General features: G+C 40.1%; 1 protein-coding gene across 2 annotated transcripts; it reads right to left on the bottom strand.

The window, feature by feature from the left end:
• Nucleotides 1–27,983, bottom strand: LOC136170989 (conserved oligomeric Golgi complex subunit 2-like). 2 transcript variants are annotated; one of them, XR_010663727.1, is made up of 8 exons: nucleotides 27,684–27,983; nucleotides 18,501–18,662; nucleotides 13,502–13,582; nucleotides 11,585–11,688; nucleotides 8,722–8,888; nucleotides 6,907–7,031; nucleotides 3,834–3,960; nucleotides 1–1,159 (listed from the first exon to the last, which is right to left on the bottom strand). XR_010663727.1 is itself a non-coding variant. In XM_065939676.1 (7 exons), exons 1-4 carry the CDS (start codon nucleotides 27,868–27,870, stop codon nucleotides 8,882–8,884), a joined length of 330 nt encoding a protein of 109 aa, XP_065795748.1. In that variant the 5' UTR covers nucleotides 27,871–27,983; the 3' UTR covers nucleotides 1–1,159; nucleotides 3,834–3,960; nucleotides 6,907–7,031; nucleotides 8,709–8,881. The 2 variants fall into 2 exon arrangements, 1 of the variants encoding a protein (XP_065795748.1); XM_065939676.1 differs by lacking the exon at nucleotides 13,502–13,582 and having other exon boundaries at nucleotides 8,709–8,888; nucleotides 27,814–27,983.

Raw genomic sequence — 27,983 nt, 5'->3', positions numbered from 1 at the left:
TATTGTCTGTGATAAATGCTGAGAAGGAGGGACAAAAGAGAACAAAGTGCTGAAGCTGTGAGTTAAAGTTATTCTGGTTGTTCTAGCTAATAGAAAATACCTCATCAATGTGAATATAAATGCTACCAAAGAAAGGAAATGTACAATATTTTCAGGTAATTTATTTAATGGCTACTGGCACACTGTGACAGGTACTATGATCATCTATCTCATTATCCCAAGAGGACAAAGTGAAAAGTTTTTGTATGTGTTGAATATATATGGTGGTTAAAGATGGTGGCAAGATAAAAAATAAATACACAAACACCCATTTATTTCCTACTGATATTTTAGCAATATAACTATAAGAAACTAGAATGGAAAAAGACAACATTCACATGATACCAACCTCAGTGCAATTTTGCCCAAGGTGTAGATCATGACATCCACACCAGGCCAGGGGGAAGGGGGATACAAATTCTTAAAATCCCCAGGATTCCTAATTCAAAATCTCAGCACATAGGCCAAGGAATCTGAAATTTTAAACTATTTTCCAGGTGATTCTTTTGTTCTCTAAAATTTAGTTTCCCTGACACAGTAAGTAAGAGGACACATGTGATGTGAATTTGAGCAAATTACTAAAACTAGTTAAGCTTCAGGTTTTTTTTTTTTTTATCTTTAAAAAAGAAATAATGATAATATCCATATCATAAGGCATTTTGGAAAAATAAGTGAAATAAGTGGATTGGGGCATTATAAGTAATTGTTGTTAGATATTGAATTTAAATATTGAAACAAGAATGTAAAATATGTAGAAATAAGCTTAAGAAGGAAAGACAGTTCAGGTCTTAAGTGAATAAAATAACCAGTTACTTAGGAATACTTTTCCCCCAGGTTTACTTATTCATCGTTGAGTGAGCTGGGCCTTCCTTCCTGCACATGGGCTCTCTCCAGCTACGGAGGGCAGGGGCTGCCGTTCACCGCAGTGCACAGCTTCCCACTGCAGCGGCTTCTCTCGCTGCAGATCCCAGGCTCAGCTGTCTCGGGGCACGCAGAACCCTCCTGGACCAGTGACTGCACCTGTGTCCCCTGCGCCAGCAGGCAGACTCTTAACCACTGGGCTGCCAGGGAAGTCTGGGAGTACTTTTAAAGCATACAAACTGAGAAGCATACTATGTTCCTATTGGAATAGAGGTAGGGAAGAGAAGGGAAAAGCAGTATGTGTAAAGAAAATAATTTTTTTCAAGGTTAATTTTTAAATTTCAGATAGCTCTATACAAAATATCAGATAGATAATCTTGTAACAAGAAAATGAAGCTAGTGCTAATCTTAAAGAACATACAGTGGAGAAAAAAATTAGCCAGCCCTTCGCTAACACACACACAGACACACACACACACATACACACACAATGCAGAAGGAAGCATATGAAAGGTCACTTTCATTGCCAGATGCCATAACGCATAGTTATAATGCAATTAACAATATTGTATCAATATCAAAATGGGAAGACACATTGATAAAACTGAAGAGAAAATGCAGAAATCTAAGAACAAGATAACAGCATATGATAGTTTTTTTTTTTTTAGATCAATGGAGAAAATAGAAACTACTTCCAATCCACGAACACGGTATATTAGTGAAACTGAGTATATTACCCAAGCAATCTATAGATTCAATGCAATCCCTATCAAGCTACCAATGGTATTTTTCACAGAACTAGAACAAATAATTTCACAATTTGTATGGAAATACAAAAAATCTCAAATAGCCAAAGTAATCTTGAGAAAGAAGAATGGAACTGGAGGAATCAACCTGCCTGACTTCAGACTCTACTACAAAGCCACAGTCATTAAGACAGTATGGTACTGGCACAAAGACAGAAATACAGATCAATGGAACAGAATAGAAAGCCCAGAGATAAATCCACGAACCTATGGACACCTTATCTTCGCCAAAGGAGGCAAGAATATACAATGGAGAAAAGACAACCTCTTTAACAAGTGGTGCTGGGAAAACTGGTCAACTACTTGTAAAAGAATGAAACTAGAACACTTTCTAACACCATACACAAAAATAAACTCAAAATGGATTAAAGATCTAAATGTAAGACCAGAAACTATAAAACTCCTAGAGGAGAACATAGGCAAAACCCTCTCCGATATGAATCACATCAGGATCCTCTATGACCCACCTCCCAGAATATTGGAAATAAAAGCAAAACTAAACACATGGGACCTAATGAAACTTAAAAGCTTTTGCACAACAAAGGAAACTATAAGTAAGGTGAAAAGACAGCCCTCAGATTGGGAGAAAATAATAGCAAATGAAGCAACAGACAAAGGATTAATCTCAAAAATATACAAGCAACTCCTGAAGCTCAATTCCAGAAAAATAAACAACCCAATCAAAAAATGGGCCAAAGAATTAAACAGACATTTCTCCAAAGAAGACATACAGATGGCTAAACAAACACATGAAAAAATGCTCAATATCATTCATTATCAGAGAAATGCAAATCAAAACTACAATGAGGTACCATTACACTCCAGTCAGGATGGCTGCTATCCAAAAGTCTACAAGCAATAAATGCTGGAGAGGGTGTGGAGAAAAGGGAACCCTCTTACACTGTTGGTGGGAATGCAAACTAGTACAGCCACTATGGAGAACAGTGTGGAGATTTCTTAAAAAACTGGAAACAGAACTGCCATATGACCCAGCAATCCCACTGCTGGGCATACACATTGAGGAAACCAGACCTGAAAGAGACACGTGCACCCCAATGTTCATCGCAGCACTGTTTATAATAGCCAGGACATGGAAGCAGCCTAGATGCCCATCAGCAGACGAATGGATAAGGAAGCTGTGGTACATATACACCATGGAATATTACTCAGCCGTTAAAAAGAATTCATTTGAATCAGTTCTAATGAGATGGATGAAACTGGAGCCCATTATACAGAGTGAAGTAAGCCAGAAAGATAAAGAACATTACAGCATACTAACACATATATATGGATTTTAGAAAGATGGTAATGATAACCCTATATGCAAAACAGAAAAAGAGACACAGATGTACAGAACAGACTTTTGGACTCTGTGGGAGAAGGCGAGGGTGGGATATGTCGAGAGAACAGCATGAATATTATCTATGGTGAAACAGATCACCAGACCAGGTGGGATGCATGAGGCAAGTGCTCGGGCCTGGTGCACTGGGAAGCCCCAGAGGAATCGGGTGGAGAGGGAGGTGGGAGGGGGGATCGGGATGGGGAATACATGTAACTCCATGGCTGATTCATGTCAATATATGACAAAACCCACTGCAATGTTGTGACGTGGTTGGCCTCCAACTAATAAAAATAAATGAAAAAAAAAAAAAAAAGAAACACCAAGGCCTCCTAATCTTTCAAATTATATAAGACATTTTTATACTACATTAATAATTATAATATTAATTATATAATACATACTACAATCCAATTACTACTTCTTGTTTTCCTTCAAAGTGATATAGCAGAGTGCTACAAACTTAATTTTTCGTCAAAAACAACTATAAAGAGAGTTGTTTTCAATGGTCCTTAAGATCTTTTTTAAAATTTAGATTAAAAAAATCCACATCTAGTCACAATTGCTTCTCGACTGAATTCTACCTTACATTCTAAAAAATATTCTTAGTCCCCAAAGTATCAGAAACTATCACCTGAATAAAATAATGTGTGTATTTTTAAGGTAAATGCTGGCTCTGCAACTCAGATTGTGATTTTCAATAAACCACAGAACCAAGACTGTGCAAAAAAGACATGATTATCTCAGGTTAACACCTTCAAGAATCAAGACAACAGAGGAAAAGGTACCTGGTGAAATGCATTAGGATTCCCAGAATTAAAAATCAAGGGTAATTTTTCTTCTAATTCTCGAACTATTTCTGGCCAGACAGAATTCACCAAAAAATCATAGCCGGGAACAGTATTGCCCTTTTCACTGTAAGATAAGAGAAAAATTTCAGTCAAATACACCAGAAACATCTCCTTACATAAAGCAAAATTCCACTGTTGTGTTTTATTAAAATTAAAGTTCCTCAGCCTAAAATTTACTTCAAACTTTTAAAAACAACTGTATTTGTCAATTACTTTGTTTTTAGGCCCAAACTTCTATTTCACTCCTTGATCTCATTCTCACCTAGAACCTGACACATCCTCTGTGTCCTGACTCCTACAATTATCACATAGCAGACCGTTGGGTTCAAGGATAATGGAAAATTATGCCGACTTGCATTGGCACAGTTTTCTCCCCTTAAATGGGTTACCATGTTTATACACTATCTTGAAAAAGCAGCAATCTACCACAAGAAAAGCAATCTTTGTATTCAACCTTAACACCACACAGCTCTAAAACACTGTAAATCACACTAATTTACCAATTACTAACAGCTTTGTGACTCAGCTATCTCTGATTACCTCCAGGTCTAATGTTCTATGACTATTTCATGTAAAATCTGGATTACAAATCTTAATACAAAATAACTGATAATATTCATGGTTTTCATATGCACATGCTCTATTTTGGATTGTCAGCAAAAAGGCCAAATTCTGAGTTTCCAATTAACACACTTAGGTGAGAGAGAACACTGAGAGAAAATCATGCTCTCAGGAGCCACAGCACTGGAGTTCAAATCTCGGGTCATTTAACTTCTGTGTTTTGGTTTCCTCATCTTTAAAATCATAGGGTTATTATGTGGAATAAGATTTGTAAAGCATTTAGGATGGTATACAGTTTGTAAAGCATTTAGCACTAATTGGAGAAGGAAATGGCAGTCCTCTCCAGTGTTTTTGCCTAGAGAATCCCAGGGATGGGGGAGCCTGGTGGGCTGCCGTCTATGGGGTTGCACAGAGTTGGACACGACTGAAGCGACTTAGCAGCAGCAGCATGTAGTAAGTGCTATGTTAATAGTGTTAAATACACAGTACATAGATTAAAAAGGTGGGTTCCTTAAGTTTCTCTGTACTTAAAAATCTGTAAATATCTTTAGGCAATACCATCTCACTGACCTACCCACTTTGCTGCATTCTTAACATTCTCTATATTAAGGTAATTTTCTTTATATTTGATGAGGGAAAGGAGATGCCTATGTCCCACATACCCAATTCCACATATCATATCATATACTTTTAATCACAATAAGAACTAACTCTAATAAGATATAGGAAGAAAGAACAAAATTCAAGATTTTAGAATACAAATGCACATAATATGAGCAACTATGAATGACAAGATCACCTCATTTCCAAACTAAATATACAATTAAAGCCTCAAAAGGAAAATTTAAATCTGCAAGATCAACAATTAGAAAAGCTAATTTACGTTCTCTGGAAAATAACTTCTGACATCACTGGTGTTGCCGGGTATAAAGAGCACCCAAAGGCAGATGCAGAGCAAGGGAGGGTCCAAGGCAACAAGACGATGTGGCGTGAAGCAAAGGCAGATGACCTACCAAGGTACAGTCTAGATACTCAAATTTCTGAGCTTTCCACAAGAGTTCTGTCACCCTGACAACTGTGGAAAAGAACAAACATGTGAGGCATGAAACTTGACATTTCAAGACCAAAACTAGGCTTGTCAAATCTAATGATTGGTTGTTTCATTACTGTGGGCTCTTTAATTTCACATGATGACTTCTATTAAGTTCTTACCCCAAATTCAAATCCAACTAAATCTTGACGATTATTATACAAAAGTGGCAAAACAAAGCTTCATCTGAAATTATCTAGTGGAAACAGAGAGGGTACTTCCCAGTCAATCAGCACATTTATTCCCCAGGTTTCTCTTTTCAAAGAAAAAAATTTCAAGACTAAAAATAATTTTCACTCCATGAAGAAAGGGACTTGATTTGCCTTTCTAATGCTGCAAATTGACTGAGTTTTTCATTTCGCAAACACTGGATAGTTGCTGTCTTAAGACACTGTGCCAAGAGGGGGGAGTATGGGTTGTGCAGGATGGGCGCAAGCTGTTAAGATGGAAACTAGTCCTCAACAGAAGTGAGAGCAACACGCAATCACCTGCAGAGAACAGGATGAAAGCCAGACTTCAGGATGAAGGTGAGAGGTCTCTTGAAGGAAGTGGTATCTGTATTGGGGCTTCACACAGGATGACAGATCAACAAAAATAAAGGGAAAGGCAGAGGACTCTGAGGAAGAACACAGACCCACCAAATGTGTGCCGGGGACCAGCAGAGCGAGGGAAGCCCACAGAGTGCCACACACAAGGACCACTGAAACCGGCGTGCGCAGGGCCTTGTACGCCGCATCAAGACGCCTAGACTTTACTCCACACGCGACAAGAAGCCACTAAAGACTTAGGAAGAAGGCAGTGCCTATATATCAGAATTGTGGGTCAGTGCGACAGCCGAAGGGCAGAGGGGACGGGCGAGAAGGGAGAGGGTGGAGGCAGGGAGAGGAGGTGGGCAGATCCTATTATTCTGGATAAGACTATGACAAATGCCCGGATCAGGCCAGTGGTGATGGTGAGAGGCAGCCGGGTATTTATGAAACAAAGTGAAAAGTATGGAAATCAGGCAAGAGGAGGGAATACTGAAGATGACTTTAACCACAATTCATATAAAACTTGTTGAATTACACGCAATTCATATTTAGAAACAGATTGCAACATCAGAATAATGGAAGGAAACCAACTTTTATTTCACATGTAATTGAGGAAAAAGTACACAAAAGGGGAAAGTATGGTTGTGAATTCACAAAGATGTACCCTTTACCTCTGCCCTACACATTACAGTTTCCTTCTGAGGCGATGACCCACACCCACCTCACAGTGCCATGCTAACAATTCACCGGGGGAGCGCATATTAACCCAACCCAAATGAGGCAGCAATAATCAGCAGGCGCAAGTTCTAAGTACAGCTGCTTAAACTACCTTGAGATGGCTCCTCCTGTGACCTCTCGAAGAAGGCGGCAGTGATGGGGAACGAACTCCAAGAGTTTATCATACATGAGCTGGAGATCACTCAGACGACTATCAACAATCTGTTCTAGAATCACCTATTAAACGAACAGCATTTTAAAAAAGCATCTCAAAGAGAGGTATGAATTACACACTACAGGAAAAATAGAGAAAACCTCAAAAGTATGTTTCTTCATGCCCCCTCCTCCCCAGCTAACATGTTTTCTAACAGTAACAGCTATACTCCGAACTAGTTTCAGGATTTGGAAGCACAGCTCTGACCCAGGGGAGACACAGGCTGGGTGACAGAGACTGGCCTGAAGCCGGAAAGCCAAGCACATTTGCCTCCTCCCCTCGTGAGACTGAAAACAAAATAAAATGACAATTTCCCATAACAACAGACCCTCCCTGTACTGACCTCGGCCTTTTCTTCTACCATAATTTAGATCAGGGGAAGGTGTGAGACACAGAAAGATGGAAATATATATTTTATTTTATTTTACTTTATTATTTTATCTTTTGTGTTAAGGTTGAGAGTCAAGAGGTTAACAACAAGATAAGCATATGAATTAAAAAAAAAATTAAAATGTGGCCTTGGTTTATTTAGTATGCCACTGAAACATCAAATGTTTCTCTCATTTAGCACATTAGGTTCAGTTCAATGAAAAAAAAAAAAGGCATAAGTTAGTAACGATTTTCACTTACTGAGACATAAATAATATAGGTAATTTGTCTTTTTCATTCTTATCAAGTTAGGTAAGAAATATAACAGGATAGGAAGAGAGGAAACTGACAGATCATTTATTTTTAGTAACTCTAATAACAGCTGAAAGGATTACTGAAGTTAATCCTTACATTTCATTTTTATCAATGGGATTCCGTTTCCCCCATTTATAAATGGGAGGCTTTCATCCCAAGGTCATGGTGAACAGGACTTTGTACTCACTGGACAGAAAGAGCACCCACACGGACAGAGGACTGAAGAGAGTCTGCAAACACTGAGGATGGGCTTGTGACTTTTATCAGTTTGAATCAGATGAAGTTGCCGCTTTTGTGTGTCAGAAAACATTGAGTATTGGCAACTTCATATGGTACAGTCTACATCCTGGCTGCTCAAAGACAGAATATGCTTACTTTCCAAAGTGTAACTGCATTTTGGAGATGAAGGACACTGGATAGTCAAGTTCTGGACTTAGGGTATTACGCTGCTAATTTGCCTATGAAAGTCCTGCATCAGTGGTTTCCTCCCTCCCACGTTCCTAGCTAAGAGACTCCTCAGTATTCAAGACTTAGGCCACATCTCTGTGAAGACAACCTTCAGCACAGACTTTCCGTGGTCAGGGTTTCAGCAGGCTCCCTTACCAGGAGCTTACACTGCGGTTTTGGTATCTGCTTACTTGTTCCATTTTACCCACTAGACCAATAGTTAAAAATTCATTTTAAGAATTTAGTGGCAAATAATTTACATACCATAAAACTGACCTAAAAATGTTTTGATACATTTCTTCTTCCTAGGCAAGACCCTCCTCCCACTAAATTAACATGATCCCTGGGCTACAGCATCACTAAAAAACCCTGAGAAGGTGCCTGACTCCTGCATGCCGGTTGTCACCACCAGGGACCAACCTTTTCTTCCAACTGATGGTACTACAGTAACTGAGAATCTTCACAGAAAGGCCTCTAAACTACCCCTTACACCCAGTAAAGCATCCAAGACAGAGCAGATGCTCTATGAACATCTGCTGAATGGAGGCCTTATTCAACAGTACACAAACCTCATCTACGTACGGTTTCACAAGGACTTGACCAACTGACGCCTCTGCATCCCGCGTCTTGTCAATTGTGGCCTAAGTCCGTAAGCAGTGCCAAATAATATCGACACTGGAAGTCTGAAGACCTTCTAATAGGAGGCCTTCCAGTGACTGTTGTAACATGGCTGTAATACCAGCTATACGCTGCAAGAAAGACAGGTTAAAAAGCTCCAGTTGTAATCATTTCTAAAGATCCAGACACACACATAACAGATTTCTTATCCCAACAGAAAATATGTAAAATTAAATATTAACATTTTCTGGAGAGGAACAATGAATCTCTCCTCCTCCTCACATCTCTTTGTAAGTTAATCTTTGCTGTATCAAAGGATTTAGATATCACTTCAGAATGAGGTTCTTTTAAGCTACAGAATAAATCTGGCAAACATCATGATTCTAAAGTCCAGTCAAGAGTTTTGGATAAGTTAATTCTGACTAAATCATATAGTGTGTCAAGTTACATGAAATTTAGAATAAATTTTACCCTTATAACTCAGAGAATATGCCTGTATGTTTACACAAAATCTATGTGTGACACTTAGGAGGCAGGGGCCTAAAAAACAAAAACTGAAAGAGAAAATTCAAAGCTAGTTTCAAAATCCTGCAGATCAACAACTGTCAGAACAATACAGGCATACCTTGGTGATACTGCAGGTGTGGTTCTAGGCCACCACAATAAATTGATTATTACACAATAAAGCCAGTTATGGGGGTTTCTTGGATTCTCACCAGATATAAAGCATATGTTTATACCGTACTACATACAGTATATTGAGTTGGCAAAAGCATTATGTGTAAAACAAACAAGATATAGACTTTAATTACTTTAATTAAAACATGCTTTATTGCTAAAAAATGTAACCATCATGTGACCCTTCAGTAAGCTATCAACATTTTGCTGGTGGAGGTTTGAAATACTGTGAAAACTACCAGAATGAGATACAGAGATAACAGCACTTGAAGTGAGCAAGTGCTGTTAAAAGGGTACTAGCATGGTGATAGACCTGCTTGATGCAGAGTTTCAATAAACCTTCAATTAAAAAAAAGTGCAGTATCTGTGAAACACAAAAAATCTAAGGGCAATAAAATAAGGTCTGCCTGTACCAGGTAAAATCAAAATTATTTAGCAAATTCCTAAATACTACAGTGTGAAAAATCTAATTTTGTCTTATTTTGTCCAAAAGAGGCAAACCTTTTGAAATGCAAAAGGCTTCAAAGCAAGCCTTTGCTTTGAACAGCATGAAACGCTAACTGATTAAATTCTGTGGCAACTCTCTCCAACATCTGTCCAGTCAAATGTGGGTTAGTGGAGACAATTAAAAAGAGTTAATTCCTAAAGGTTTTTAATTTCCAAGAATATATCACATGATCAGCAATCCTGATGCTTTCATTGTGCTTTTCCATAGCCCCCTTGTTATAAGGTAGAAGCTATAGCATCCTTTGCGCCATGAAATTTTACAGCACATTCTAGGACAGTGGAAAACTAGAAACGTTAAGCATAAGCCCCTGACACTGCCAGGCCCCGACCACAGGGTCCAGCCGAGAAGCAAGAGCTGCCCCAGGCCAGTGCAGGTGTTTATATCTCCTCCCCCAGCCTCTCTCATTCAGGGCCTTCTTCATTGTTAACTTCCCTTCCCTCTCTCTACCTCTACCCGGTTATTTACATTACACTGCCCTGGTTTTCCCTCCTCTACAACTCAAAGTTGCTGATCTGAATTTTTAAAAAGTCCTCAAAGGTGATTCTGAGCAAGAAACAGCATAATAACTATTACATTAAAGATGGAATATCACAAAGGAACAGTATTATAGAAAAAGACATTGTGATGCATCTCTATCAAAGGAAGAGTAGGGATGGACAAAAATGGAAAGAAAACAGGAAGGCAGGTATGGCGGATGTCGAGTGAGGATAAGCTGGCAGGAGCTGCCAAGGCAGCTGAGGGCAAGAGACTTGGAACAGTTTGAGACAAACAGCTCCCCTGGATGGGTGAGAAGGGATGACCCATCAAATGGGGTCACAAACAGTCGAACGTGACTGAGCAACTCAACTGAACTGAGGGCCGACTACATGCCAGGTATGGGCTGATGGCACCTCAGTGTCAGACAACCTGCAGAGGAGTTCCCGCTAGCCTTCTACTGTCAATGACACCAGGAGTTGAGTTCCATGGCTCAGGCTGCACAGTGGAATATACAGCACAAATCTGTCCATGGCACCACAGTGCTTCCCATGGTGTTGGTATGAGCTACACATTTTCTGAGTCACTCACCTACCTGGCTGATTTAAAATTCAGACTACAAAGATAAGAAGACAGCTGCAGTATGTAACAAAGAAAATGGTCATCTTTTTCTAATTTCACAAGTTTTTTTTTGTTTTTTTTTTCTTGTTGACAAACGTTAACTAAATGCGCCTATCCTGTTTCTTAATGATGTAATGCTAGGGTAAGATACATAAGTGGCAATACTCTGGCCATTACTCTGATCTAAATGAATTTAGAAAAGATGAAAGCTATTTCATATCTTGAAGATCAACAAAATTTTGCCAGTGCTTCTCTAAGGCAATTCCAAAGACTAAAATTCTTCCAATAAAAGCACACTCCTCTGATTCCCTGTGAAGTGATGTATTGGAACTGTGGCCCATAACCATAAAGCCTTTATAAGGATGTATTATAAACTTTACCATCTCACACCCTCCACTTTCCACAAGCTACACTCAAAAACACTGAACCATAGACTTGGCTTTTCTTCTTTTTCAGAAATGAATTATAACTAAAAAATAAAAATAAAAAATTTAGGCTAGATGTGAAGTATTAATTTATGTAATATTTAGTAAAGAAAATACTTACCTGCTTGCTTCTAGTGCAGATGTTTCTTTAGAATGTTGAGAATTTAAGATTTTTTCAATTTTCTCAACTGATGGAATAACTTGTATAAGCCACAACACACATATCTACAAAATAATAATTAAGCAAAAAACAAAGTTATCACGATATTTCATCTTAATCATTTCATTTCCCCATTCTAAATACAGGGACATACAAAACAAAAAGTCAACTTAGAGTATGTAGGGCATTGTATATTTTGAATATTTCTACATAAAACTGAATTCCCAAGAATGCAAATGTTAACTTTAGGTGTCAAGAAGAAGCACATTTTCAATATTCTACTGCAAGTTTATAGTTGAAAAAAGAGAAAACTAGACTTTTTGTTTCCTCATTTCCCACACTTTTATTCATTTATTTTCCTATCTTAAATGAACCTCTCTATAGGTATTACATTTATTTTCTTATGACCCTTTTTCGTGTTATAACTGTAGCTTCTGATCATCTTTATCCTATTGACATGTATATGACACAATTATATGCTTAAGCATCAGTTCATTAAAGCCATTATTATACAACCTTATCAAAGAAGTTGAGCATTATACAAAAACCCAACCTTAAAAGCACAGAAAGATATAAAGCACTCATTAAACAAACAGTTCCCAGAACTATACAGTAGTATAGCACCAGGAATTCTATTCAGTGCTCTGTGGTGACCTGAATGGGAAGGAATCTAAACACGAGGGGACACGTGTGTGTGTGTGATGGATCCACTCTGCTGTGCAGCAGAGACTAAAGCGCTTTAAAGCACTGGACTCCAGTAAAAATCACTCTAAAAAAAGACAAAATAAAATATGTGAGTAGTTACTGAGCACCCACTGTGCACCAGACACTGACCCAGGCAGGGAGGACATGAGCGAACAGAACAGGAAAAGAGTCCCTGCTCTCACAAGGCTGACAGCCTTTCCCAGAAAGGCACTACATTCCTGAAATCTCTGGACAGAAGCTGATAACTGTCTCAAATTCTAATCCCATTACATCCAATAATAATGTACATATATATCATATGCATTATATATTACATTACTACAATATATACAATAATGGATATGTAATATTATATGATAATGTAATATTATATCCATTAAAGTCAGAAAATAAAATCAAAACATGAGACTGCTAAAAATTAAAAGTAGTACATGCAGAGGTACAGTTAAGAGGTGGAAACAAAAGAAGTAATATGGCAGAACGAGAGAGTAACACACTAGTTTTTCCACCTGCAGCAGAACACTGGAAGAGTTGGCCTTAGAAGGCCTACTTGCTCCCGAATCACTAAAATTTGAGTATCTTCTTTACAAGGGTGCTGATAAATTAGTTTTATGCCTGTTAAACTGTAAAATGCTTCACTGATACCAGTTATTACTGTCTCTTATTCTGGAAAAATTGAGGAATGTTAATTTTGTGTCCATTGGGCACCTCTAAAATTCTGCTTTATTTCAAATAGTTAACATTACATTATAAGCATAGAAACAGTTTTGGGAGGAAAAAAAAAGTTTCATATGCTGAGAAGCTGAGAAGACATGAGGCTCTGAGCTGGCATGTAGCATAAGAAATCTACATTTAAAATTTTTAATGCTATCATTAATAAAGCACAAGAAGAATACGCAATATTCTTTGTCTTTTTCTTCAATTAGTTACTTTACCATACCCTTCTTATTAATAGGACTTTAATCAGCCAAGGAGTGAGAAGACCTGGGCTCCAGCTCTGGCTGAACCCCTCAGGAGCCTGGCTGAATGCTGCTGCCTAAAGAGAAAGGAAGATCCCGCACTCCTCTCTGCAGAGGTACCAAGAGGAGTCTATCACACCACATCCATGAAGGTGCCGTTAGCTCCAAGGTGCTACCATAAGCCCGTGTTTAATAGTATGACACTCAAGGATACCTTTTTTTCCCTAATGTCCTCTTATTTAGACATTTGTTCACCTACTGCCCGAATTCCTTCACTGACAGATGACCGAAAACTCTGTAAAAGAATAAAGAAAACATATTGCAGAAATTGTTTGGTGGCATTACAAAACTTGTACATTAAATTCCACGTAACTTAATTATCCCTGGGCCAGTATTATGTACATATTGACAAAAATACATAATATCAAATACAACTACTGTTGAGGGTACTCATGATTCGAGGGCAAAATGACATAGAAAGTCAAGATCACAGAGGATTAACGGCCAAAAGAGTAATAATATTGGGTTGGCAAAGAAGTTAGTTTACTTTTTTACCATAAGATGGCTCTAGTAGTGCTTGGCTGTCTTTAATTTCATTAGAAATAATTTTGTAAGACTGTACTGTGACAACTCTCATATCAGTATTCATTAAAAAAAAATCAAGACTATTGAATCTTTGTGTAGTCATTTTAATATTAAAGGAGAAAAAAGCAACATTTTCTGCGTATTATGCTTTATTATTTCAAGAAAGGTAAGAATACAACTGAAATGCAAAGTAAGGTTTGTGCAGTGTATGGAGAAGGTGCTGTGACTGACTGAAGTGTCAAAATGGCTTGCAAGGTTCTGTGCTGGAGACTTCTCACTGGATAGATTTTGCCACGGTTGAAAAGAGCAGTTGAAGTTGATAGCAATCAAACTGAGACCTTAACAGAACAATCCCTTCCAATGTTACACCATGCAGGATATGGCCAACATACTCAAAATATCCAAATCGACTGTTGAACACCATTTGCACCAGCCTGGTTATGTGGATCGTTTTGATGTTTGGGTTCCACATAAGTGAAGCGAAAAAAGAACCTTCTTGACCATATTTCCACAGGTAATTCTCTACTGAAACGTAACAAAAATGTTTAATTTTTAAAGCAAATTGTGACAGGAGAGAGAAAAGTGGATTGCTGCTGTTGTTTTTCAGTTGCTCAGTTGTCCCCGTGGACTGCAACACGCCAGGCTTCCCTGTCCTTCACTACATCCCAGAGTTTGCTCAAACTCATGTCCATTGAGTCGATGATGCCATCCAACCATCTCATCCTCTGTGGGTACTGTGCAATTATGCGGAATGGAAGAGCTCATGGGGCAAGCAAAATGAAGCACCACAATCATAAGTAAGGCTGCTGTTTATCCACAAGTGATGCTGTGTATACAGTGGGATTGGAAGGGGATTCTCTATAATAAGCTCCTTCTGGAAAACCAAATGACTAATTCTAATAAGTACTTGCTCCCAATTAGACAAACTGAAGGCAGCACTAGATGAAAAGCATCTAGAATTAGTCAAGAGAAAACGCATAATCTTGCATCAGGATAACTCAAGACCACGTTTCTTTGATGACCAGGCAAAAACTGTTACAGCTTGGGTGGGAAGTTCTGATTCACCCACCACAGTCACCAGACATTGCACCTTCAGATTTTCACTTATTTTGGTCTTTACAAAATTCTCTTAATGGAAAAATTTCAATTCCCTGGAAGACCATAAAAGACACCTGCAACAGTTCTTTGCTCAAAAATATAAGAAGTTTTGGGAAGATGGAATTATGAAAGCTGCCTGATAAAAATGGCAGAAGGTAGTGGAACAAAAAAACTGTGAATACACTGTTTAATAAAGTTCTTGGTGAAAATGAAAACTGTGTCTTTTATTTTTACTTAAAAACCAGTGGAACTTGCTGGCCAACCCAATACATACACAATCACCGTCATACGTGTTCAGAGTACAGAAAGAACCCTCTGAATCAAACACTAGGAAAATCTGGCGCAGGGGATAGAACTCGAATCTGACTTGGAGGGCCCGTGGAGGCCGACAGTGGAGGAGAGCAGTCACTGGAAGACAGAGGGTGGAAAGGTGCAACTGACAGGGCGCACTCAGGGTGGGAGGGTGCACCGGGTGCACGGCAGCCTTCATTTTGGAGAGAAGTAGAAATAAACGGGGGGTGGGGGAGATTTAGGAGAATTTTAGACTAGATTCTATCAGGAACTAAACAGTTCTTAGGCACTGATACTTCATGATGCCATGTTGTTCTAAGGATGTTACGAATCGCGGAGTAAGGAAAAGAATGGCCAGGAAAAGGCAGCTCATAGGTGGAGAAACATGTCCAGAAGCTAATAAATGAAACAAAATATGAAGAATCAGGCCAAAGCAAAGGTAAAAGAAACGATGAGAATAAACTAGACATGGCAACCCGCTCCAGTGCTCTTGCCTGGAGAATCCCATGGACAGAGGAGCCTGGCAGGCTACAGTCCATGGGGTTGCAAGAGTCAGACATGACTTAGCGACTAAAGCACCACCACCAGACAAATTACAAAAATTTTATAGAAAAGTGAATTAATTCATTCAATAAACATGAACTGTCTACTAACCATCAGCCAATGAGGATAGGATACAATGATGAATTAGACAGAAACAGTCTTATCATCCCTCAATGATCTTAGAATCTCAGAGAAGCTTCTTGAGTTGAGATTAAAAAGGCAGGTGAGGTCGTGGTTGATGAGGAGAAGGGTGGTGATAAAGACAGCCGCAGAGTAAGGGACAGTAGGTGGCTCTGGCAGCTGGCGGTGTAGGACAAGAGCCTGAAGGCATGACGGCAGTCGAGGAAGTTCAAGCACAGATGGGCAGAGTGGAGAGAGTTCAGAGAGAAGAGTGGACGGTTAACAAAGGACGGGGTTCAGGAAATGTCATGGCTACACAGGTTGGGAGAAGGAAGAAGAGTCCTGAAAAGGAGGCAGAAAGGCCATGCAGAGGCTGGTGTGGAATCCAGCAGCAGAACAAAAACTTCTTTCTCTTCCATTCCAACAAAAGGCACTTTAATAAGCTTTGTGAAATTCAAACAAGACACGAACTTTCAAAGAGTCTGCTAGTTCAAGGCACAGCTCACAACTAAACCTCTTTTACGAATTTTTTCTTGCCTACCATCCTCGGGACTTCTCAGCCCTGACGTTCCCATTGTCCTGCATTTCCTACAGGTTTATCCAAGCAGAACCTCTTTACTACATTATTTAGTGAGAGCCCTGCATGTGCCAGGTACTGTCTCGAGGCAAGGAGCATAAGGCCACGTGGTCTGGCGTGGTCCAGTGCTGACACGCACAGGAAGTGATGGTGCGGTGCTTCACAACGAAGGGAGGATGGAGGGCGAGGCGCCTAGCACAGCCCAGAGGGTGAGGGGAGGACAGGGCGGCAGTTTTCTGTTGGAGGTGACACCAAAACTCCCACTCCACTGTTCACCTGGATGAAGTCCCTGTTCTCATGGCTTAGGGACAGACAGTTCCATTCCCAAGGGAGAGATTTTCTCAGAGAAACTAGGTATTACACGACATTTATATTATCCTTCAGTTACATCAGGGGTTAAATGGCTGATATAAACTGGTCCACGAATCTAACTACATATAAAATATTGTCTGGGAAAATACTTGTAAAATGACAAATTTTAAAATATAAGTAAGTCAGTTTTAAGCTGGAGACCACTTATGCATGGGTGAGGGGGTATTAACAAATTTAATTTTTGAAATACCTTCTCCTCCTCCCCGACATTTAAAAGTGTCTACTCTACTCTTGCAAATTTGCCATCCTCAAACCAAATATGTTTCTTAGGTTGTACTATCACATGCAAATCATTTGCATTTTGAAAGTATTATACTATAATCATGGAACATTAAAAAACACCAACCACAACAATCACAACAATCTAACAGATTAATAAAAGAATTCTTGGAGAAGGCAAACAAGCGTAATATGCTTTACAGTAGATTGCTGACTATTTGGGGACGTACCAGAACCTCTTCTCCTAAGTGTCCCAAAAGCGCAGAGAGCTGACTGAGGGCCTTGTCCATACCAACCTAAAGGCAAAAGCATGCTGGCACAGACGCATCAGGGCCAGGATTAACAGTGAAGCCTGTGCTTAATGATCAAAGCAGTATTACACTTAGGTTATTCTTTCTGTACAATTACATGCTACTAAACTATGCAACAAAAATGTTATTTGGCCATAAATATTGCTCCTTGAATGTGAAAAACTTGTTGATATATAAGCACTATAAAAATAAGGAAAGTCATAATAAATCAAAAATTCCTATGCACAATTTGCCTTTGGGATGAAATTTTAAATGACTTAAAAAACTAACAGGAAAAATAGCTATCTCTGTTGTTTATGATATTCAACCAGCTGATATGAAAGTCTGATGGACTACATCTCTCCTAAGCATTATTACAACCCTTCAGAAAAATCCAAATTAAATAGGATGGAAATAAAATTTTCACGGTCTCTAATCCTACTGGAACATTTATCTTAGTGGTGTATTTCCCAAAAGCAAATATGGCTCATTATTCTCAATGCTTTCTGAAATTCCCATAGAGATGGCGATTTTCCATATCTCTTTCGACAAACAGACTTAAAAACAAAATATGAACAAGACTTTCGCAAGTATAAAAACTCAAGTGTTTCTAAACAATTTTTCCAGGTAATTGATATGCTACTTGCAAACAATTCCTAAATTTGTATAACATGTATAAAAATAGGCTTCTTAATGATCAATATTGGCCAATGTTTTCTCAACGTATCTCTAGCACATGTACCTGAAATTAAATGAAACATTTCCTTAAGAAGAGTTGATATCTGCTCTCGGAAATTAGTCTAAACTGGTGAGATTTCATGGGAATCAATTAGCAACTAACAAAAACAAACACTCTTGGTATTGCTATCCTTTACTTTTCACCACTTCTTAATAAGTCATTCAAAATATAATCAACTAAACACAAAACATGTGTATCAAGAAAGTTTAGTTCCTTTATTAACCAAGATTAGCAATCCCTTCAAGTTTCTGGGGAAAAAAATAACTAAAAGGTTTCTAAAAAGACTCAGAGCTGTTAAGAATAAACATGAGTGAGAAAAAAAGTGTGCAGTACATGTGTAAATACACTGACAGGTAGGAACTGTGGATTTCAAGTTTACCAGGTTTGTTGACAGGTTGACAAAGTCTGCGTAGTCCTTGTTGATGAGTTCAACCATGGCTGTTTCAAGCAGCTTATAGTAGAGCTCCAGGTCATCTCTAAGTGCTTCCAGCTGGACTCGCTTCCGACAGTCAGATACAAAGTGACTGACATCAAAGTCTTCCTGAAAATAAAACCAGAAAAAAAGAATTATTGCAACAATATCACATTTTACATATACAAATAAAAGGAGAGAGAACAACAGAGAAACACCATTCTATTTATTTGAAAGGTTAACTGCTGTCAGGATAAAGCACTTTAAAACACACAGGACAGAAAGACACTTGCACACTGTCAAGGTGCCAAGAGGGAGGCCCCTGACCAAGAGCATTCTCTCCTGCTGCCTAAGTCACAAAAGGGATTTCATTTGTTTTTAACTACACACATTCAATAGGCTCTTCTCAGAACAGAAGTAGTTCCTTTTCCCTTAAGTTTTAAAAGTAACAAATATTCACTGTGACAATTTCAACCTATAAATAAAGCCATCCCTCAGCATCCATGGGGGCCTGTTTTCAGGACCCCCAAAGATACCAAAATCTAGGTATGTCCTAGTCTCTAAAATAAAATGGCACAGTATTTACATATACTTTAAATCATCTCTAGATTACATAATACCTAATAAAATGTAAATGTTATATAGATCATTGAAAATACTATGTAAAGAGTTGCCAACTATTTGTCACAGAAAATTCAAATTTTGTCTTTTGAAACTTTCTGGAATTTTTTCCCCAAATATTTTCACTGTGAGGATGGATGAGGTAACATCCATCACACAGTTACAAATTTCCTTTTCTTGCTATGATAAATTTTAAGATTTACTCTCTTAAACTTTCAAATATACAGTACAGTATTATTAACTATAGTCACCATGCATACATCACATCCCCATGACTTATTTAACTGATTAACTAGAAGTCTGTACCATTTGACCCTTTAGCCCATTTTGTCCATTCCCCACCCCGTGCTCTGGCAACCACCAATCTGTTCTCAGTACCTTTGAGTTAATTTTTGTTTTGTTTTATAGATTTCACATAAAAGTGAGATCGTGATCATCTCTCTCTAACTTATGTCATGTAGCATTAATGCCCTCAAGGTCCATCCGTGTTGCCACAAATGGCAAGATTTCTTTCTTTTTTGAAAATATTTTTATTTATTATTTTTGGTTGTGGTGCATCTTCATTGCTGCATGTGGGCTTTCTCTAGTTGTGGCGAGCAGGGGCTACTCTGTGTTGCGGTTTGCAGACTTCTCACTGTGCTGGTTTCTCTTGTTGTGGGCAACAGACTCTAGAGCACAGGCACAGTAGCTGTGGCCCAGAGGATTATCTGTACTGTGGCATGTTGAATCTGCCCGGACCAGGGATCAAATCTGTGTCCTCTGAATTGGCAAGCAGATTCTGAGCCACTGTACTGTTGTAGAAGCCAGTACTCGAGAAACCAAGCACCACACTGGGAGAGTTGGAGAACTCATGTTTACTACGCCAGCGGGCCCAGAGCAGTTAACACTCTAAACTCTGAGCCCCAGACAGAGGGGTTACAGAGTGTTCATAGACAGACTATAGTGGGCAACACTAGCTGCTAATAGGCTGGTTTACACAAAGCAGTTTCGTGTGCACGGGAACGCAGTCAAGATGGGGAGGGGAATGCCTAACCTTTACACGGAGAGGCATGATTAAGCAGGTTTATAGGGGCTGGGGAATTGCAAAGAGCAGGACAAGGGTAGTGAGATAAGCTCCAGTTCCCTGTATCTTAAATCCCCCCTTTCTGAGACTACGTGACCTACCCAATCCAGACTTTGCAAGGAGCAAGCTGAGTTACACAGGCAGAACGAGCAGGAGGTTATGTCAAATTTTAACTTTTCCTTTTCAGTACCACCAGGGGAGTCCAGATTTAGTTGCTTTTCATGGCTGAATAATATTCCTCTGTGTGTGTGTGGTGTGTGTATATCATGGTTTCTTTATCTATTCATCTATCAATGGATACTTGCCTGCTTCCATGTCTTGACTATTGCAAATAATACTGCAGTGAACACTGGGGACCTACAGGTGTAAGCCTCACTGGCCACCAAAGCCAGGTGACCTAGAGTTGTCTCTGGGCAGCAACTGCAAACATCGGGGCACCAGACAAGTACCCAAGTTCCTTTCTAGGAAATACTGTCCGCTGGAATGAGGCAGAGAGGGCAAACACGGCTCCTGCCAGCCTCCAAGCCCCCAGAGAATGTTAAATGAGAGGCCGGCCCCTCAGGCTGATGCTTTAAGATAAACAAGCCTCTTTCACAGAAAGTCAGGGCCCTTTTCAGCCTCTGTCCCTGTGCCAGGCCCCAGGAGGGTGACCAAGTTCATGCTGCCCTTCAAAAGCTGTTTCTCGCATCATGAGCCTGGTGGGTCTTGCAGATGCCAGTTCCACTGTCTTTCAAAGGTAGATGTTTGGGGGCTCATCTCCCAGGTGCAAGTCTTTAAAGGAGGGGTGTCAAGTTTAGGGTTCAGGCCCTTCACTTCTCAGGGAGCAGCTGGGGATGGTAGCTTCCTTCCAATTGTGGGTCACCATGCTGGGAGTGGGCTGGATGGTGAGACCATGTCTCAGCCTCTCCTATCCACCTTGATGTGGGTTGTTGGCCAGATGTGCAGGAGTTGCTCAGAGGAGGAAACTATTCCATGAGTAGCTACTGATTTCATGTGTCCATGGGAGGAGCTAAGTGTTGTAGGATCCTCCTTGAATGAAACCCTTGACCTTTTTCTATGTTCACACACACATGCACAAACACATACACATACACAGAATCTTAATAAACCTTTTCTAAGCTATTTTCCTCCTTTTACATATAGCTTCAATGTGTTTTCATAATACATATTAATTGGTATTGACATTTTATATGGATGTTGAGTATTCAACTGAACAGACGTTCAAAATCTTTCAAAACCAACTTCCAAGCATTGTTCACAGAATCATTATGCCCTGTTTCCCTTTATAACATTCTGATGCCCCTGGTAGGCACATAGGCATACAGACAGCAAATTACTGTCTACTTATGACTTCAGTACTAACTGAGCTATTTAGTTATCAAGTATCAGGTACAATGATTCCCAAACTTGTTAAGGCCACTTATACTTGTCACCAAAATTACATAATTTTATTAAACATTGTATAAACCAACAAAATATAAGTACACAGTGATAACTCTTTTCATGAAAACTAAGGCAGATGCTTTGCAAAGACCTGATACTGAGAAACCGATAAGACAGATTTTGCTGAATTATATTAAATGTATGAGATGACCATGAACCAGGTAGTGCTGTGGGAAGGAGGATCATACAAATCTTGAAGGATTCTATACCAGATTCTCTGCAAATGCCTTGGGGTTCTCATTCAACTTAAAGTACAACAACAACAACAAAATCGAATTCACAGACATTTTCAGAGAAAAGAGTTTCAAGCCACATCAATGTAGAACAAATGTACACATATGTTAAGGACAACATGCACCATTCCATAAGAGTATTATAAAAACTGACTTTCTTAATTAACCATCCAAACACTTGCTATAATACTGTCAGACAAGAGATTTCTTACCCAACTATAATTTCACAGCCACCTAGTGAAAAACCATGTTTCTTTTACTTCTTGAGACTACCTAAGATAACACCTTAGACTCACAGTTACACAACAATCACAGAAAGAATGTGGGGGCAGGACTCAGCCTGACATCTTGGCCTTGGTACTGACCAGCCGTACGACTCTATGCAGAGCACTCGGCTGGTTACTTTGAAAGTATGAACTTCAAGTGGATGAAGTTCAGAGCTGAACTTCATGATGGCATTCTAAATCATACAACTTGAGCTCTAACAAATGCTATTAGGCAATATTAGTGCTCAGTTTGCCATTTATATATTTGTTCTTGGATAAACAAATGTTGCCCCACACAAGAGAAGATGACTGAGAACACCTGTGAATATCAGAGCTTTTGCTCTGACAGCAAACGACTTCAGACTCACAGTGGGATGTAATAACTGCCACATTTCACTTCCCAGAGGGTTTCACTTTACACTGTAGATTTACTAAACATCCAGCAATTGATATTATTATCTAGAAAATATCCACATGGAAGAGAATGAACCTCACACTATACACAGAAATTTAACTCAAGATAGATTAAAAGACAAATAGAAGATCTAAAACAATCAAACTCTAAGAAGAAAACAGGTGAAAATCTGTGTGCCCTTGAATTAGCAGTCACTGACACAAAAAGCATCAAGATAACAGATAGACTGAACTCAATCAAAATTAAAACTTGTGTGTTAAAACACATTATTTACAAAGTGAGAAGACAACCCAGTGAATGGGAGAAAATATTTGCAAATCATGTATCTGACAAGGGTCTAACATCCAGAGTATAAAAACTCTCACAACTCAACAGTTAAAAGACAAATAAACCAAGTAAAAAATTAGCAAAGGATCTGAATAGACATTTCTCCAAAGAAGATATACAAATAGCCAATCAGCATATAAGAAAGTAAAAACAACTCAAGAGTTTGGCTAGAATGTGGAAGAGAATGATCTGAAAATGACTAGAGGCAGGAGGGTCAAGAGGAAGAGACCAAAGCAGGAGCGTGTTTGAAAGCCACTGGGGATGAGGTCAGAGGAGAGAGGAATCAGAGGGTGGGAAGAGTACCAGGGGGTCTGGGCTCCAAGCACAGGGAGGAGTGGGGTAGGAAGGACCAACCTCAGGAAGGAAAACCCCTTTTCCAAGCAGGCGAGGTGGAGAAAGGGGATGGGTACATATACAAGAATGGAGCTGTCATCAGTCAAGATGAAGAAGTTCCCATCTGATGGCACTATTTTTTCTATAAAATAGAAGTCATATGCTGAGATAGAAGGACAGATTTCAACAGCACACCTAGGTGAATTGGTCTAAGTTATCTTTGTTAGCGGCCTCTTCTCTCCCATACTACTAGTATCTCATGTTCTATTTCATGTATTAGTTGACCATCAACCCTCGCTAAGGACTTTTGTATTTTTTAAGCTGACAAAACTAATGATATGATGTCATCACCACCTCTACTACCAAGTGACAGAGGTCCCCAAGTGATGATACCTCTACTGCCATCTGCCACTCTTGTCTTCTGATCATCTACATCCTTCACAAATCTGTCCTCTGCTCTGTATTTCTCATTAGATCTTACAAGAACCACTGAAGCATTTTTTTCTCTATGTTCAGAAAGGTAGTTGGTTGTTTCTTAAGCATTTATTAAATAACTTCCTAAAAGTATGAAATACCACTATGACATTGAGTTAGGACTGAAATACACGTGCAAGAATGGCCCAAATCAAAATATTAGCTCATGAGTTCAAATGCAACATAATTTCCCCTTGAAACAGAACCCTATATTAACTTGAAGTAACCAGTGGCACAGCATCCTCTAACACGGGATCAATGCAACAGACATGACTACGTCATTTCCTGCTTTCCACCTGACTGTAACTCATCAAGCGCAAACCCCTCAGTGCAGTACACGAGAACAACTTGCAGTCACACCCAGCTGTCTTTCTACTTTTCCAGTCTCAATTCAATTCTGGTCATCCTCCCAGCCTCTCTGGACTAAGTCCAGTTTCTCAGCACACACTGTGGTCTTTCTGTGACCATACTCAAAAACCTAAATCTTATCTACCTTGTACTAACCAGTCTAGACGGCTGGTGGACACAAAGCAGGTGATCAGTGAAGTGAAGTGATAGACACTCAGTCATGTCCAACTCTCTGCAACCCCATGGACTGTAGCCCACCAGGCTTCTCAGGCCATGGGATTCTACAGGGAAGAATACTGGAGTGGGTTGCCATTTCCTTCTCCAAGGTGATCAATGAGTGCCTATTTATTAAATGAATGATTGCTACCATTGTCCTAATAGGGCCTCATCATGTGTGTGACACAGTTTCCTTTGACTGGAAACAAATTCTCCAATGACTGGATTTTTTGAGTAACCTTCACTCTCCTAATGCAAACCAGACATTCTCTAATTACACAAATTACAATATGCATCGAATCAGACAGACTTAAGAAATAGAACCCCAAAGGCAAACTCTCTACCTATCATTTCTGCCATGTGACCAAAACTTTTAAAATGTCTCTCTGAAGGAAACATAAATTGCAAGTAACCTTTATCTCCAAGTCTCAGAAAAGCAACATTTAACACAGGGTGGCTGTCCTATGTATTTTGCTTTTACATGTGAAGTCATCACATTTATTAGCACTACAAATTACAGAGCACATTCAGAGGCTTAGGAGGCATGAAAGAATATGAAACTGCTGCCATTTCAGCCACCTCCCCAGTTTGCTCTCCCCTTCATCAAGTTCTACTTTAGAACTTATTTTGAGGTTTCTACTTTCTGAAGCCTCTTTTCCCAAAGGTTTTCTATCAGTTCAGAGCAAGAAATATGGTGGGGCTAGCAAGTCACAAAGAATGCTGGTGTTGAGCCTGAAGGAAGCCTTGAAGAAGGCAAAGTTGGTCAAGCTAAGCTCTCTGTATTCTGAGATTCTTGAACAGAACAAAGCCTCTCATCTCTGCTTGTGCCTTGGCTTCCTTCAGCACACCTCGCCTCATCACGCTCTTTCTTTCTACCCTTGCTCCAGGACAGGTCTCAGCCAGTGGATGGAACAAAGCGTTTCTGGATCGGCAAGCTCACGTGGTACTCCCTTTCAAATGACGCCCTTCATCACAGAGGTTTAGCAGAAACATCACTGTACAAGGACAAGAGTGCATTATTCCTGGGTCTAGATGGCCTGCATAATAAAAATGAATGGCCACACTGGAGAAGATCCAGATGTACCTGCTTTTTTCTGAAACTGCACCACTTAACTTTTTTGCTACAGCTGACATGCACTGCCGTGCCAGTCCCGGGTGTGCTGCAGAGCAGCCCGTCTGTGTGCACGTGGGGACCCACGCTGCCCTGGGCTCCTCTCCCACGTGGGTCACTGAAGTGCTGGGCAGAGCTCCCTGTGCTGCACGGTGAACCTCTGCTGATCTGTTTTACATATGGTAGTGTGTCTATGTTAAGCCCAGTCTCCTAACTTATCACCTCTCCCCATGCCTCCCCTTCGGTAACCATACAGGTCCGGCTAGTCAAGACTATGGTTTCTCCAGTAGTCATGTACGGATGTGAGAGTTGGACCATAAGTAAAGCTGAGCACCGAAGAATTGATGCCTTTGAACTGTGGTGTTGGAGAAGACTCTAGAGAGTCCCTTGAACTGCAAGGAGATCCAACCAGTCCATCCTAAAGGAGACTGGTCCTTAGTATTCACTGGAAGGACTGATGCTGAAACTGAAACTCCAATACTTTGACCACCTGTTGCAAGGAACTAACTCATTGGAAAACACCCTGATGCTGGGAAAGACTGCAGGTGGGAGGAGAAGGGGACGACAAAGGATGAAATGGTTGGATGGCATTACCAACTCAATGGACATGAGTTTGAGTAAACTCTGGGAGTTGGCGATGGGACAGGGAGGCCTGGCGTGTTGCAGTCCGTGGGGTTGCAAAGAGTCAGACACGGCTAATCAATTGAACCATAAATTTAATTTTGAGATCTGTGAGTCTGTTTTGTAAATAAGTTCATCTGTTATCACTTTTCAGGCTTCCCAGGTGGCTCTGTGGTAAACAACCTACCTGCCAATTTAAAGAAACATGGGAGATGTGAGTTTCACCCCTGGGTTAAGAATATCCCCTGGATAAGGAAATGGCAAACTACTCCAGGATTCTTTCCTGGAGAATCCCATGGACAGAGGAGGCTGGCAGGCTACAGTCCATGAGGTTTCAAAGAGTTGCTTAAGACTGAGCATACATGCATGCATGTATCATTTTTGTTAGAGTCCACATGTGAATGATATATTTGTCTTTCTCTGTCTGACTTACTTCACTTAGTATGATAATCTTCAGGTCCATCCATGTAGCTGCAAATGGCATTATTTGGCTCTTTTTGATGAGCAATATGGAAGTTCCTTTAAAAACTAAATATAGAACTACCATATCATTCAGCAGTCCCACTCCTGGGCATATATCTGAAGAAAATCATCCTGTGAAAAGATGCACGCACCCTAGTATTCACTGCATAACTATCTGCAATGGCCAAGACATGGAAACAATCTAAAAGTTCACAGGAATGGATAAAGAAGATGTGGTGTTGTTCAGTCTCTTTGCGACCCCGTGGACTGCAGCACACCCAGCTTCCCCGGTCCTCACCACCTCCCCAAGTTTGCCCAAGTTCAAGTCCATGTGGTACATACTACTCAGCTATAAAAAAGAACAGATGTAAATACTGTTTAAAACCAGAGACTGTGAACTGAAACGCAAGCATCAAAAAGATAAACTAATGAAGCTAAAAAGCAAAAGACATACTAAGACTTGAAGTCATCAAAAAAAAAAAAAAAAAAAGACTTAAATTCAGTTGCTCAAAAGTTTAAGTGTCTACTGAGCCAAAAGATTTAACTTTTTAACACTGAAAACAGCCACTAAGTGGTATCAAAAACCCCAATCTTTAGAAATAAAGCATCACTGTATTTCTTGATGGTGTATGTATACAGTTCCAGAACATTACCCCCAAAAGAACATGCAAAATTTCTCCCAGCTCCGATTCAAATCTTGGACACTTTCAAGGCTGTGCCGGATAAACCTTTAATATCCATCATATTTCAACTCTCTACCTTCAGACCAACCTCAAGTTCACCTTATAAAAAGTAGAGTAACTTTAGAGAAGCACAATGGTTTGCTTTGTTGTATTGCAACAAAATCAGTAATAAGATTCTGATCTTTTAAACATCCCATTCAGAAACTTTAGGCAAACGTTAAGGAAAAACTTTCGATTGAGTGCCTTTTCCACCTACCTAATCCCTGGGTAGAGACGTGGGTCCAGAGATTTGGTCAATACATTCGTACTGAGCTTCTAGGTGCAAGGCGGCGATCGACAAACTTCTGTCTGCCCAGGATCTGGCAATTCCGACTGCATTGCATGGGAATGGGCTCGGGAGTAACACGAGCTTTTACACCTAGCTCAAAACCACTTGCCCACAACTTCAGGCCTTTTCGTCACCATGCAACCATTTCACAGAAGTGCCTTCTCACAGCATGCTGCCCCGGCCCAACCTGAGGCCAAAAGACTCACTGTGAAGGCAGCGAGGTCCAGCAGGGGGCAGATCCGGGGCATGCGCGGCCCAGCAGCCCGAGGAGGCGCCGGAGGGAAAGGAAGACAGGCTACCCGCCTCGGCTCGGGGAGCACAGCCCCCCGGGCGTACCTGGTCGAAGCACAGCGTGTCCGGCCCCTTGGGCAGGTTCATCCTACTTTTCTCCATCCCGCCGGACGCCGCCTCTCAGCGCCAACCACGGGCGAGGGGAATAAAGATGACCCTGTGCGTACAGACTCGGCAGCCGCAGCCAGAGCCAGTTGCCCCCGCAGGGAGCAGCC

The sequence above is a fragment of the Muntiacus reevesi genome, chromosome 6 (genome assembly GCF_963930625.1).
Source record: "Muntiacus reevesi chromosome 6, mMunRee1.1, whole genome shotgun sequence".
Taxonomy (NCBI): Eukaryota; Metazoa; Chordata; class Mammalia; order Artiodactyla; family Cervidae; genus Muntiacus; species Muntiacus reevesi.
This window is presented reverse-complemented; position numbering and strand designations above follow the sequence as displayed.